This window comes from Juglans microcarpa x Juglans regia, chromosome 4S (genome assembly GCF_004785595.1).
Source record: "Juglans microcarpa x Juglans regia isolate MS1-56 chromosome 4S, Jm3101_v1.0, whole genome shotgun sequence".
NCBI classification, from domain to species: domain Eukaryota; kingdom Viridiplantae; phylum Streptophyta; class Magnoliopsida; order Fagales; family Juglandaceae; genus Juglans; species Juglans microcarpa x Juglans regia.
In genome coordinates this window covers 7562459-7577646 of record NC_054601.1, presented here as the reverse complement: position 1 = coordinate 7577646, position 15188 = coordinate 7562459, and the positions used below count along the sequence as shown (strand labels likewise).

General features: G+C 36.3%; 1 protein-coding gene and 1 pseudogene across 1 annotated transcript; both read right to left on the bottom strand.

Annotated features, from left to right (window-relative positions):
- Positions 1-8272: 8272 nt before the first annotated feature.
- Positions 8273-11831, bottom strand: LOC121261990 (protein FAR1-RELATED SEQUENCE 5-like). Its single transcript, XM_041164439.1, has 6 exons — positions 11769-11831; positions 11542-11670; positions 11299-11448; positions 9197-11209; positions 9079-9090; positions 8273-8416 (listed from the first exon to the last, which is right to left on the bottom strand). The coding sequence occupies exons 1-6, from the start codon at positions 11829-11831 to the stop codon at positions 8273-8275; spliced, it is 2511 nt and encodes an 836-aa protein (XP_041020373.1).
- Positions 11832-14003: 2172 nt separating this feature from the next.
- Positions 14004-15056, bottom strand: LOC121261989 (annotated as a pseudogene).
- Positions 15057-15188: the final 132 nt, after the last annotated feature.

Sequence of the window (15188 nt, the reverse complement as noted above, 5' to 3'; positions counted from 1 at the left end):
GTTTTCTTTGTGTTGGGGTGTCTATACTGTACTGGTAACCATGTTGTCACACTAAATGTAGCGTGGCTTCTCCGGGTCATGTCTCTTGTGATAGAAGGTGAAGTGCAGCCTTTGTCTGGGTATTCTGTTAGGGATAGAGCCTCCCATCAGGATCTCTTGCCTATGACAGTATCTAGTCATATAATGAGGTTGCTATCTCATCTTCGCACATTGATCCTCTTTTCACGTTGTCTAGACATTCTATTAGGGATAGAGCCTCTCGTTGAGATCTTCTATATGTGATCGTATTTAGTCATTTATATGCGACGTGCCTCTCCTACATATTATTTTAACAGAGACGTGTCAGCGTGGATGGTGTCCTATCTTTGCACGTTGATCCTCTTTTCACGTTAACCTTAAACCCTCTTCTCTTTTACCATTTGCCGAACTAGTTATATTTTGGTCATTGGGCATTCTCAAGATGGGTCGGCCCTGCCTGGTGTGCAACGAATCAACCCCCTCCAGGTTGGATGGAACACGGACATGAATCCACAGTCCAATAAAATCTACTCCAATGAGGTGTAGAAAAAGAATCAATCAGGAATAAGAATTTCTTTATTAAAAGAAAGTTTATCTATAAACTCGTTTATTCTCACCCTAAGTAACTCACAAAATATATCATGTTAATTATCAAAAAATATATATTTATTATTTATCCACCAACTCATGAGTATAGCTCTTTTCATTTTCATTATCTATACATTTTCTCACACTACCTAATTAGGAAATTAAAATCTTAGGTAACTTTTTTTTTTCCTCTCAAAATAGTAGAATTGGAAGAAATAAATTGAAATGGAAATGATTTGAGAGTAATGTTAATTGTTACATACCACTCTTTTTTTTTTAAATCATATCCAATTTTATTGATAAAACTCCTTTATGACAATGCTTCAATACAAGAATGGATTTCCTCCATATCAACAACATCGGATATTCCTAGATCATTTATTGCTAGTACATGAGCCACAATATATTCGCCTCTCTATTGATGTATTGAGCTGACCATTGATCAGATTTTGTGAGCATTTGTTTGATATCAGTGATTAACATCCCTGTGATGTTCTGTGGAACTTCAAAGTTTTTGATAGCTTGAACCACTTGTAGAGCATCACCCTCCAAAATTACTTTCCTTAATCCCAACTGAATACCAAAAATTGCAAGAACACAAAAAGTCTATACCAGGAGTGGATCAGAATATAAGTATCTTTTCATTCTCATTGTTGACAAACCTCTCATCTCTCAAGTCACGCACTATTACCTCAATTTAAATCTTATATCGAATTTTATCAATTACTGCATCCCAATTGATCTTTAGTACTTCCTTTGGAGGAGCCTCGCAACAACGGTTGTGTCTTGTCGATGGATGTTGCATCATTTGTAGAATTCTTGTCATCCAAAGATTTGAGATCAAGTCGTGTCTGTTTTTTTTTTTTTTTTTTTTTTTTGGCACCAAGGAACTTGGATGTGTGAATTTTGCACTAAAAACAAAGTCATTCCTTCTCTTCCAGATTCTTGGAGTAACCATTGTTATCTCTTCAATTTCTTCATTTCCAAATATCTCAAACATGGTTTCTAGAGTTTTCATGAATGTCTCCTTTATGTTCTGCTCTTTTGTAATTTTTTTTGGCATTGCCTCCAATTAACATCTTTTGCTAAGATATATCTTCACATACCACACTCTCAGTTCACTTTCATCCACTATTTAAAATGAGAACTTTTAGCTCAAAGACAAATATATATATATATATATATATACACACACACACACAAAGATCTCCTTCATTGAGTAATAGTATTATTTATTACTCAATGGTATTGTTTATTATTTGGTTTAGAAAAACTCTATATACAGTTGTCGAATGTACAGTCTTCACACGCTAGTTTACATGGCCCACAATGTCAAATAAATGAAACGGTTGGTTTCACATATTGCGGTTCAAACGCATCAGGAGCTTATGGGAGTTTCGGGTGGGAGAGGGAAGAGAAACATGGGCAGGAGATGGAATGGAATTAACCAAACAGTGCGTTTCACCTCGAAATGAAAACACACCATTTTGATCATGCTTTACTAAAAGCTCGTGCTTCACCTCTACATTTCGATCCTTGAAGTATAACTTACCCTAATCCTAAGCTCAGTTCTTCATGACCTCTTTGCATTTCGTGTTCCTGAACCGAGATCGTCGCACCACTATATGCCTCGGCCCTGTGTGGTGGTAAAGTGTGTCATTGTGGGCGACGGTGCCGTTGGCAAGATTTGTATGCTCATCTCCTACACCAGCAACAATTTCCCTACGGTTAATATCGTTTCTATCTAGTCACTAATAGTAATCAAATCGTACGTAACTTTCATATTTTAAATAAAGCATTATTACAACTATGTAATGTTAGTCATTATATTTTTATTAGTTTGTAATATTTAATTTTCCTTATATAAATAGTTAAAAATAAGCTTTGGACGTGAATGTAAAAGAAAAAAAAAAGAAAAAGAAAAAAGGGGCTTCACATTGGACGTATGGAAGTAGAAGTGAAGAATAAAGATAATGAAAAGAAAAAAAGTAGAAGATGCAAAGGAATAAAAACGTGGGCCCAAGCACTTCAAAAGCATTTCTCTTTTACAAGTTTATGTGAGTTCGATCCCATTCTTACTAAACTATATTTCGGTACGGTTTATGTTCTTGTGAGTATACTTAAAATTTCCTAACAAGCTTTTGGTGGTATTGCCGGAGACTTGGTTAGGAAAACATATTAAATATTAACTAAATTTATTATTCTACTAGTTGTAGTTAGTGTTTTTTTTTTATAAAATAATTCAAAAAATTCAATTATTAAAAAAAAAATTACACATCGTCTTCCTAGTCTGGATTTTGATTCTTTGTCTACATTGGGGGAAAAGCTTCGAAGATGTAAAAACTCTTAGGGAGTTGTTTTCACCTATTACCACTAATCCTTCGTCATGTTATATAGTGTTGACTGCAACTACTACAGCACACTTTGAGTTGAAATTACAAATAATTCAAGTACTTCCTAGCTTTCATGATTTTGACAGAGAAGATCATTACCTTTAGGTTCTAAAACTTCATCAATGAGTAAGTTCGATTACGCTTGTTTCCTTTCTCTTAATAGGACAAGGCAAGGGCTTGGCTTAACTCTCTGTCTTCTAAATCTATCACTTCTTGGGATATTCTTATCACAAAATTTCTCTCTAAATTTTTTTTCAATTTCAAAAATCAATGCTTTGAGAAGAGAGATTGCTTATTTTTATCAATAAAAGAGAGTTGGAATAGATTTAAGGACCTAATTCTAAAGTGTCCCTACCATGGTTTTGAGACATGGAGATTAGTGCAATACTTTTATAACAATTTAACTCATACAAACTATAACATGATTGAATTGATTAATGGTGGTGGATTTTTGAGTTTAACGGATGATGATGCGTATAAATTTCTTGAAAATTTATCAAAAAACTCACATCAATGGGATTTTTCTAATCATAAAGAGAGAGATCATCCTAGACAATTAAGAAATGAGGTTTGTATGAAATAAGTGAAAATCATGATATTAAAGTCAGATTAGACAATCTCACTCATAAGGTATGACTTTAAATAAAACCATGAATTATGTTAGTCAATTTCAAGAGAAGAATGTTCTTTCTGTCCTTCCACACTGACCTACTAAGAGTGCTATGCTGAGCAAGCAGATGCACTGAATAAGTTTGGGAAGCCATTTGCTAATCCTTTTCCAGATACATTCAATCATAATTAGCAGAGCCATCCTAATTTTTCCTTGAGACAAAATCAACTACTCATGAATTTAGATGGACTAAGATGCAGCAACAAAGTCAATTCTGACCACTTAACCCAATTTATTCTATTGTTCCTCAATCCACTCCTTCATTTGTGGCATCATCACAACAACAATCATACTTGGAGGAATATCTTAAGCTATTCATGCAATCAACTAATCAAGCCATTCAGGAGATGAAAAATTCCATTGAGATGAATACTCAAGGAATTTCAAAATTAGATAACCAAATTGGCCAGTGGGCAACCCATGTTGGTGAGAGGGAGAAAGGGAAATTCCCAAGTCAGCCTATATCCAATCCGAAAGGGCAATATTCCCTTAGTAATGCATCGAGTTCGACTCACGAACATGAGCATATTCAGACCATTACCACCTTCAGGTCGGGTAAGCAGATTGACAATCAAGTTAAAATACCAAGAGATGAGGAGTTGGGGCTCCATAGAGCAAAAGAATATCAACCCAACGTCCATCAAAGTTCATGATTCCAGTCCTTATAAGCTTGTTAAGAAACTTGTTTCTAGAGCCCCATTTCCTCAAAGGTTGGCAAATCCTAAAAAAAATGCTAATTTGGATGATGTTTTAAAGGTATTTAAGAAAATACAAATTAATATATCATTCCTTGATGAAATTCAACAAATACCTACTTATGCAAAGTTTCTTAAGGATCTTGTTATAGTGAAAAGAAAAACCAATGTTTCAAAAAATACATTTTTGATTGAACAAGCTAGTTCTGTCATTCAAAGTAAATATTTAGCCAAATAAAAGGACTCTAGATCTCCTACAATTCCATATAACATTAAGAATTATCATATTGAAAGAGCTTTGTTAGTTTTGGGGGCGAGTGTGAACCTACTACCATAATATGTATATTGCAGTTAGGATTAGGGAGCTAAAACTCATTCAAATAACACTTCAGTTAGCTGATAAGTTCGTTAAGATCCCCAGAGATATTGTCAAGGATGTCTCGATCAAAGCAGACTCATTCTATTTTCCAATGGATTTTGTGTTATTAGACGCTGAGCTCACTCAAAATGTTAGTACACAAATCCATGTTATTTTTGGAAGTCCTTTCTTAGCCACATCTAATGCTGTAATTAATTGCCGAAGTGGTGTGATGAAAATCTCTTTTGAAAACACGACTGTTGAGCTTAATATTTTTTATATAAGCAAACAAATATCGGATGATGAAGATATCTGTGAGATTAATATAATTGAGAGTTTTGTCCAAGACACTTTGGTACAAGCAAGTTGTGAGAACTCTCTAGAAGCTCGTTGTACTCATTTTGGGTGCAATTTTGATTTTGAGAAATCATATAAAGAATAAATGAAAGAGAAAATATATTCACAATCGTGAATTGTGCAACAACCGCGTAATCACTTTAAAAAAAAGTGAATAAAACATGGGACCCACATGGAAAAAAATTAATTTTTTAATAGTAGATCCCACTTTTTTTCAAAACGATTACGCGACGTTTACGCACTTTATGATTATATGTAGAATTGCTCTAAATGAAAATGGTTCATGATCGATATTGAGAAAACCATTTGAACCCAGTCAAGAAGTCCTTGGTAATTCTCTTTCACATCCTTTCCCAAGAAAATTATGATTCAGAGGGACGGAGTCATTCATAGTGCGCACATTGTATCCAAATGGGGGCATTTGAGATTGAAAATTCTAAAAATAGTGGTATTTAAGTTAATGCAACGCTTGAAACCATTTTTAGAATTTGAGAGGCCAGAAGTTGAAAAAGTGTCACTAGAAGATCCTGCTTATCAGGATTAATCTGCAGTTTTGTTATAGATTAGTGCATTAAAAAAACAAAAAAAAATCATTTTTTCTATCCCTTCTCATTTTCAATTGATCTTTATTTTAGTACCTAATTTTTTTTCTTTGTTCATTTTAGCTAATATTTTGCAGGATATAGTTTGTCAATAATCAACTTGTTCAGGTAGTTCTCTCCTCGCCCACCTCTATCGTTCTGAATTCTCATGTTCCTACTATATCGTGCAAAATATAATATTTTGAGCATATAATTTTCACATTGAGGACAATGTTCCTACTATATCCTGCAAAATACAATATTCTTGTCTAAAATTACTTGCGTCATTTGGGTTTTCATTTTTTTTTTTCCTTTGTAGTGTTTTCTTGGCTGTGTTCTTTAAACCTTCCATTTGAGTTTCGAGGAAATCCTGTGAATAAAATGAGTAAGATTTCAACTTTGATGTTAATTTTGTGTTTTGAATGAGTTGATCCGGCAATTTGTTCTCCCCCATGACTCTTGGAGAAGTTTGGTTTGCTGTAATGGGCTTTTAGCGTTCTTTCTAAACAGCTTGGAAGGCTAGAAAGTATTTTTTTTTTTATGGGGTATGGTTTCTTAGTCTAGACTAAGGTCCCGTTTGGTTGCAAGACTCAGTTAAGATCAATTTAGTTCAGTCTAATTTTAAGTTGAGTTTAACATCCAAATACCCAACTATCAAATTACTAAATTCATCTTAACTCAAAACCTCATTACACGTGGAACCCACAGCCTTTTTCAATTTCTCATAAATAGTATTAAACTCATTTTAACATCCAAACATATCTAAACTCATTTTAGATGGACCCCACATAACTCACTCCACCTACTCAAGTCACTACTATTCATAAAAAATTCAGCTCAGCTCAACTCAACTCAACATCCGAACGCAGCTTAAATGAAGATGATCATCTTAACTAAGTCAAGTAGTTTTATGATTGGTCAGATTAGAATCTAAAGATTCACAACTCTTTGATTTTCTTTAGAACTTTCTTATCAAATTTGAGTGAGTCATTGTAATGAATCTTCGGAGACTTTGTAAACTGTTGTATGGACTGCTCTGCTCTTTTGTCTTGTGATTTTGTGAAATGTTGTATAGTGAATTAGAATTACTTAAACTCCAGATTAAATAAATTGCTTATTAAATGAATTTCTTTATGAACTGTTTATTATTTTTTCTGGTAAAGTCGTCGTAATTCCTTGTGACAGATTTAAAATGTCATCAACATTTTTTTCATCATCTCTTGTTAAGCATCTTTGAGGAATGACCCAATGTGCATTTGCAGTTTTAAAACTCCACTTACAACATCAAATACTCCAAAAAAATTGGGCTAACCCTTCTTTGAGTGTCCAAAGTACAATACAAAGATAGAAACAATCATGGATATAACAATCATGGAAGATTAGCATATTACAACTATTTTAAATGGGCAGATAATAGTGAAAACGGGGAGAAATTAAATTGTTAAAGAATGGTGAAGATCTAAAAAGGAGATGAAGGATTGGGAAGAGTGAATTGGGACTCCACAACAATCAAGTTGATATTCGAAGGCAAGAAAAAGACATGCAACGCGTGCACACTACTTCGTGTGTATTGGAGTGTTTTCATATTAATTTCACTGGTACTTAATATGATAAAAGTGAAGCCCCAATTAAAGGAAACTTGGCCCCAATTAAAGGGACTTGTATATCGTATATTGGGGACTTTATTGGTATGCTGTTGTATATAATCTTGACCTACCAGTCGGTCACTTGTTAGGCTTGGTGCTACTATTTAGTGAAATTCCCAAAGTTTCAACAATATTGTGTGTTTTGATCTTACTTGCATTTAAACAAAATTCCTCACAAACACGTTATAATCTGACGTTATCACGTCCTTCGTAAATATTCCAATATATTTCTTTGTACACAGAAACGAACGTCCTAATCATAATTCACACAGGTGAATACAGTAGTAGAAAAACCACATCCACATTAATTAAACAAAAGGAAAAAAAAAAAATACAGCAACCATAATAAAGGACCTCTCATTCACACACGTAAGCTGAACATGATGGCCAAGTCATTCAATGTAAACTCATGTCGTAGCAACGCTCAACCAAAGCTATAGTTTCTACGATATGAGCTATGATCCTCTTTACCATCCGGATGCAACTTTCAGATAGTAAAGAGGACTCGAGTCAATATAGCTCATAATTCGCAGCTGTAGAGGCATATGTTATTCGAAATCTAATCATCCTGGTGCACAGTCTTTACAAAATACGGTTTGTCAAGTATCACAACCATGATGGGAGAAATATCTTCTTTTCTGAACATTTCCATTCGGAGTCATTTCTATTCGATTAATTGAGTCAGACTGCTAACTAGAGATTTTCGGGCCTCAAGAAGCTATTACAAATCCTTGTTTCTTCCCTTGTAACCTTCAATATATAGGGATATGTCTCATCTACTTAGTTTTGTTTGTTTAAGGTCAATGAAGCATCCCACTCTACCTAGAGAACCAAAGTTTCACCCGTGTGAGATCACCCGATCTGGGTCATTGAAAAATGGATGATTCTCGATGTGTAACAGATGAGCTGCAACATGCAAGAACAACAAAACAAAAGAAAGTGTTCCATCCAGATGCTATTTTCCTTTTAACTTTTCAACAAAATAAAGTTCTCGGTATTTGCAACAGCTTCTCCCAACACACTTGTAGCTCGAATAGATACCCATTTTACCACCACGAGGTTGTGCTTCCCCAACCGCTCTAATATACCATTGTATGCAATACGTGTTGCCTGAAAATAGGAAAATAGAAGCTATCTAAATATAAATGCCTTCTAGATCAATATATATATATATATATATATTAAGAACCATAAACGGAATCAGATTCTCCAATATACCATACAAAATCCCTAATGGTTACAACAGATTTATGCCAATCCCTAATGGTTTAAACATATTTAAGTTCCCGAAGGTATTTTTTCATAAGTAGATTAAGTTCCTGAAGGTATGACAAAACTAAGATAGATTTAAGTTCCACAGCTAACAAAAATTCTTTAAAAAAAACAATGGCAAATTTAGCATAACAGTAGAAAATATAATAAAGAAGAATCATATGTGGCATTTTCACCATTTTCATCCATGATCGTAATATAAGAAAAAGTAACTGCCATACAAAAAATACTGAAGCTTGCATCTGTGAATGTAAAAAAACATACTGACAAAAAATACTGAAGCTTGCATCTGTGAACGTAATAGAAGAAAATACCAACCCAGTCCATTTGAAAAATATTTTGATTAAAAATACATATATTCTATGATCTTTTTTTTTTTTTTTTTTTTTTTTTTTTTTTCTAATATCATAATTACTCACTTCTACAAAATATTTTACTCACTTCTACAATAAGCGCTCCGGCTATGTCCCATCCACGCTCACCAACTATGTTCCATCTACCTCAAGTTGCATCTGTGAACATAATAGAATATATGTTTAACAGATAAAAACGTTAAATAACATCATGCCAAGTCCAACAAAGTAAATTATACAGCATGACATAGTTAAAAATGAGTACTTTCTTTGAACTTCCAGTTGTAGTTGTATCGACTGTTGTCACTCCAACATTGGAACCCATTCGGTGAGGCAGCTTGTTAGTGCGATAGTCATCGTCCATTGCATATAACTTCTCAACCATATCCTCAGTATACTCATCGCATGACGCTGCATTTGTTATCACGTCGTAACATATATTCAATAGACGTGAATATCTGCAAGCTTCTGGCCTCTGATCAGCTACGTCATAACCACTTCGGATAAGACTGTATCTCCTTTTTATATCCTTCCTCCATCGATCCAATATGTACTTCTCTGGCAATGAACGTACTCGGCCAACTTTGAAAATGGCTAGAATGTGTCTACACAGTATCCCTCTCATCTCAAACAATCCGCACGAACATTTTGCTTCGCACTCAGCCTCATTAAAGTACGTAACCTCCTTGATAAAATAATCAACACGCACTTCATCTTCTACCAAATACGTTGCAATTACACCATCCTTTTGTTGTAGAACTGGAAAACAATTGATTATCCCTATTATTTCTTGTTGAACTTCTCTAAATTTAGAGTTCGTGTACAACTCTTGAAATCTCTTTTCAAATGGCATAACAGAAATGCAGGGAATTGTGACGTTTAATGAGTGAAAGTCCGCCTCATTCTCATTCTCAATCCTCTTCCTCAAAGCATTGTTGAACTGATCGACAAACTCTTTTAAGTTTGTCTTAGCATGAACAAACCCGTCAAAGAAAGAATTCACGCTCTCACTTTGTTGGGTAGTACTCATTCCAGCCCAAAAGAAATCTTTCAGGTATACTGATGCCCAATACCCACGTTCAATGTATAAACTCTGCAACCAGGCATTCTCATGCAAGTTGTACGTGGTAATTAACACGTCCCAACAACTCTCAAACTCTTCAATAGTTTGAGAGTCATATACACACTTTAGCAACTGACTTTTCAACCCGGTATTGTATGCACCATGGGAACCAAGCTTCTCAGATACCTTTTTCAATATGTGCCACAAGCAAAATCTATGTCGGCTATCTGGAAAGACAATAGCAATCGCATTTTTTATTGCTCTATTTTGATCTGTTATAATAGCTTTTGGAGCTTTATCATCCATACAATTCAACCAAGTCTCAAATAACCATGTAAATGTTTCTGTATCTTCACTAGAAATCAAACCTACTCCCAAAAGGATTGACTGGCCATGGTGGTTTACACCCACGAACGGTGCAAAAGACATCCCATATCTATTTTTCAAATATTTGGTGTCGAATGTTATGACATCACCAAAATGTTTGTAGGCTGCCCTACTTCGTGCATCCGCCCAGAAAACATTCCTTAACCTGGAATCATCATCAAAATCCATTAGAGTAAAAAAGCCATCACTATTGTATTGCATCATAGCAAAATACTCACAAAGAGCTCTAGCATCGCCTTTCTCGAGTCGTAGGTGTCGTGACTCGCTCACTTCTCTATTGCATCGAAAGAACCTTGATTTTTGTGGACTTAGGCTGTGATTGTGTGTATTGTGAACCATTGTCACCTGCAACATCCCATCAATTTTTATAACATTTATCTTTGCCTTACAGTCCGTCTTTCTTGTCGGACGTGGCTTGGTGACATTTGATGTCCGATTTCGTGCTTTGCCACCACGAGCACAACCAAGCGTGACATATCTGACACTCCCATTCTTTTCTCTGACACTCCTTTGTGTCATTACCCCAAAACCGCATTGTTTAGAGTATCGCTTATAATAAGCGATTAATTCTTCCTCAGAAGTAAACAACATCCCTGACTTAGGCTCGTCAATGCTATCACTCTCATCATTATGCACTATGAGATGTGTCCCGAATTTGCCATTGTCATTCTTGGTTTCAACAGTATTACCCAAAGAGGAACTAGACAGCGCTTCAGCTTCCCTAGAATCTGGTGTGGCCTCTTTAATTTCTTCCACGCATCTTGAGCTTGTAGCGTTGAGCCCAGTCGAAGGGCTAATTGCAGATTGAAATGGGTATGCAATATTCGGCTGCGAAGAACAAGAACAAAAACATAAATGAATCAAAGAACTTCATTGTGAAAAACTAAAGCACAGTATCTATATGTCCAACACATCACCTGGCTCCTCCATGGATATGAGTAGGCATCCGGACGAGGAACAAAAGGTGGTAAAGAAGATCTAGACAATGATTGAATTTTTCTCGAATCTATAGCAGTGAGAATCATCGGAGGGGTAGGTCCAGCGTGTAATGGGTACTGTAGATTTTGCTACAATTTGCCACAAGGAACATGAAAAAAAAAAAAAACAATATCTTCGTTGTATAAACTTAAAGCACAATATTTGTAAGTCCAACGCATCACCTGGCTGTTCCATAGATATGGGTTGACATCTGGACGAGGAACAAAAGGTGGTAACCACGCATGTGGCACTGGTCCATAGTAACCATGCATATAGTTTGCAAAATCTGAATAAAGTGGTCTTGGCATGTCCTAATATATAAACAATAATGATAATGAACCCAATATTAAGTACTAAAAATACACATCAATACAACACAAAAACTGAATTTGAAACGATATTGTAATACCTGGGTTGATGGATTTGAGACAGGAGGTGTTATGGAAGATACGTGTTCTTTCCCTTTTCCCATCTAGACAATCCCAATAAGAACTAGCTCTGCAAACAGTCTCACATATTTGAAGCCTTAAATATGGTCTGACTTCAAAAAAGAAAGCAAAAAATACAAATAAATAGAAAATAACTCACTGTTCCCAAGCATATGCATTCACGCATACTTGAAATAAGGCTTTTGCTCAAACAAAAAATACATATATATTCATTTATAACAGTAACATACATATATGTTTATAACACCACAAAAAACAAAACAAAACCACGATTTTGTGAAATGAATTCAGCTATGAGAATACAAATCTGTCAGAAAAAATCAGCACTCAAAACTCAGAAATCTGTGATGGTCAAGGACTAAGTTTCCAAGCCTGATGCAAAATTTCATCGTTTACAAAGGGCCGTAAAAGCCACATTTGGCAGTAGCTCTCTAATTCTCCTGACAATGATTTTAAGTTTAGTGCAGAAACAATTTTTTCCAGCAACAAAGTATGATATTATACTCAACTTTTGTAGGCACCAAAAGATATTAGATGTTTGTAATGATTATCTAGATTGGAGTTGTGGCATGAAGGGAGTGAGGAAGCTCAATACCACTACAATAAGCTATCAAGACACTTTGGTCAATACATTTCCACAATAATTTCAAGGGGAAGCTGCAAACTTACCTATTTTCCCAAGAGAACAGACTGCTGCTTTACCAACTGTGCATGAGGACTCGATCTTATCGTTCGAGCCGATAATAATTATAACAAGATTACAAAGAAAACAAATACACCAGTAATGATGCTTACTCTTTCCAGCATTTCATGATCTGTTCTTCCATTTGTAAATTTAATCCCCTTATGCTTAGTTCATTTTGTTAATGTCTAAATAACCACTTAGATTGTACAACAGGCTTGCCATGATCATTTGGGATGGATGTGCTCCATTTGGGAGGGGTTTTGCCAAATACGAATTACCCATCTAAGATAAACGATATTTATCATCCAAGTTAGATGGCATACAATTTATTTCTTTTTTTCTCATCATGTCTCATGCAGCAAGCTAGGAATCATAGTACAAACAGCAGGTTACCCACAACCAAATCAAGTTTAAATATTTAAAGACTAACACAATATATATAGTAGCCAATTCCACACTTCATTGCAAAATTAGTAATTCTACCACCTGTGCTTCACAAAATGTAGGACTCCAAGCAAACCATTCCAAAACTGGAGCCCCACTTTCCATGCATAAAGCCCATACCGGCCCCTAACTTCAAACACATGCTAATAATCAAGAATGTCCAAAAAACAGGAATCCCATATTTTGTAGCAAAATATACGGCTAGCTTCCACATCAAACCCTTATACCCATTAACAAATAAAAATAAAACCTAAAAGCAAATACCAGCGACATTCCTGCTAACAGCTATGGCATGCAGAGGATACTTCATCTCGTCGTAACTAACACATCCATGAGACCAAACAACATCCTTATAACCCATGCTTACGAAGCACTGGTAATAAACCAAATATCGTGTTCAGATCCGGAGAAGGTGATGAAGAGCGCTCAGTTACTTTCCTACTTATGTATATCCTAATTTTTTCCCCCGACAAGCCAAGAGTCGGTTCAGATCTATACAAAGGAAGTGAGAGATATTTACCAAAAAGGAATTCAGAAGGATTTTACCTTCTTCTCAGGTTCCTTCCTCTTCGCCGACCTCTAAATCTTGTCAGATCGGAAAATAACGATTGGCTCGCTCTTCACCTTTTTCAAGTTCACGCTGGATCACTCTTCACCTTCTTCAACTTCACGCTGGAAGGGATGAGTTGGGATGAGAGTCGGTCTCTACTGGCTGGCTCTTCACCTTATCCAAGTTCACGCTCGAATTTGACAGCACTGAGCTTGTCTCAGGCGAGTTCTCCCTCTTTCAGAACTGCAAAATGTGAATCTGATTGCTTCTCTCTGTGTTTTCTCGCTTCTTTCTTCTTTCTCTATGTTTTTAAGCTAACATGGAACCTGCCACATCAGATTAGTGCCCCGCAACTGCACAAATGTGACAGTACATAGCAGTATTGTCAATTTTATCATGACTAATGCGACACATTTTTAGCAATTTTATAAATTAAATAAAAAAAACTTGACATATAAGTTACTGTGATTAAAAGTAACATTAACAAAATTCACGTTGAAGAATAACTTGAATGATTCACATAGATGCAACACTTTGTCTCTTCTCGTAAACCTTCTCAGCCACCTCCACCTTCCCATGAATCCTACAAACCCCCAACAAGGCCCCCCACAAAGCTTCATCAGGCTCCACCTCCATTTCTAAAATTAATTTCTCCACTTCGACCTGCCCCGCCCTTCCCAACGTATCCACAATTGAAGTATAATGCTCTAGCCCTGGTCTCACTCCAAACTTCCTTTCTATCATCTCAAAATACTCCTTCCCCCTTTCTACCAACTCCCCATGATTACACGTTGTTGTCAGGAGCATTGTAAAAGTGACACCAACCAGCCTCTCTCCTACCTCCACCATCCTATCAAACAACCCAAATACCTCATTAAACATTCCATCCATTCCATACCCTGCCATCATTGCGGACCAAGATATCTCGTTCCTCACAGATATTTCATCGAACACCTTACGCGCACTGACCAAATCGCCACACTTTGCATACACCGTAATCAATGCATTCAAATTCGTCATATCTAAGGCGAATCCATTAACCAATACTATCCTGTGTACCTGCCGGCCAAGTCGCATAGCCGACAATCCAGCACAAGATTTGAGAACAGTAGGCAAGGTGTAGCGGTCAATGGACTTGCCAGCAATGAGCATTTTGCAAAAGATGAATAGGGAATGAGAGAACAAACCGAGAGATGCATGATAAGGGTGTTAAAGAGGAAGGTGGGCTGGCGAGTGGCGAAGGAAAAGAGCACGTTGGCATGGTGTAGTTGGGCACAAGAGGCATAGGAGGAGATGAAATTGGTCCGTAAGAAGTCGTGGTGGGAAATGCCAAGTATAATGGTTCGGCAATGAACGCGTTTAAGGTTTTGGAGAGTTTTGGGCAGAGGAGCAGGTCTCGAGGAGAGTGGCGTACAGTAGTATGATGTCAAGCGTGGCGGGCATTATCAATGCAAATAGGGGTGAATTAACACGAGACGGTCGAATGGAACAAGCGGTTCTTCCTGCCCACATTGGAAGTCCACAGCCCAACCACCACTGTAAAGCACAACCACATTGGAAGTCCGTCATCCTCTCCTCACCACCCAACCACCACTGTAAAGCACACGTTGCTCCGTCTAGCGTTAAGCGAATCTCTCAGCCACTGTGACCCCGTGCTCCTTCTGTGCATTAATCCACCGTTATAATTCCTCTATTCGTAGC

What these genes read in the sequence shown, in the direction of transcription:
- LOC121261990 (XM_041164439.1), bottom strand. Translation starts at nt 11,831, where the DNA reads ATGGGAAAAGGGAAAGAACACGTATCTTCCATAACACCTCCTGTCTCA. An exon ending in TCTCAAATCCATCAACCCAG is followed by an intron (nt 11,671 to 11,768) that starts GTATTACAATAT and finishes TTTATATATTAG; the next exon opens with GACATGCCAAGACCACTTTA. An exon ending in CATATCTATGGAACAGCCAG is followed by an intron (nt 11,449 to 11,541) that starts GTGATGCGTTGG and finishes GGCAAATTGTAG; the next exon opens with CAAAATCTACAGTACCCATT.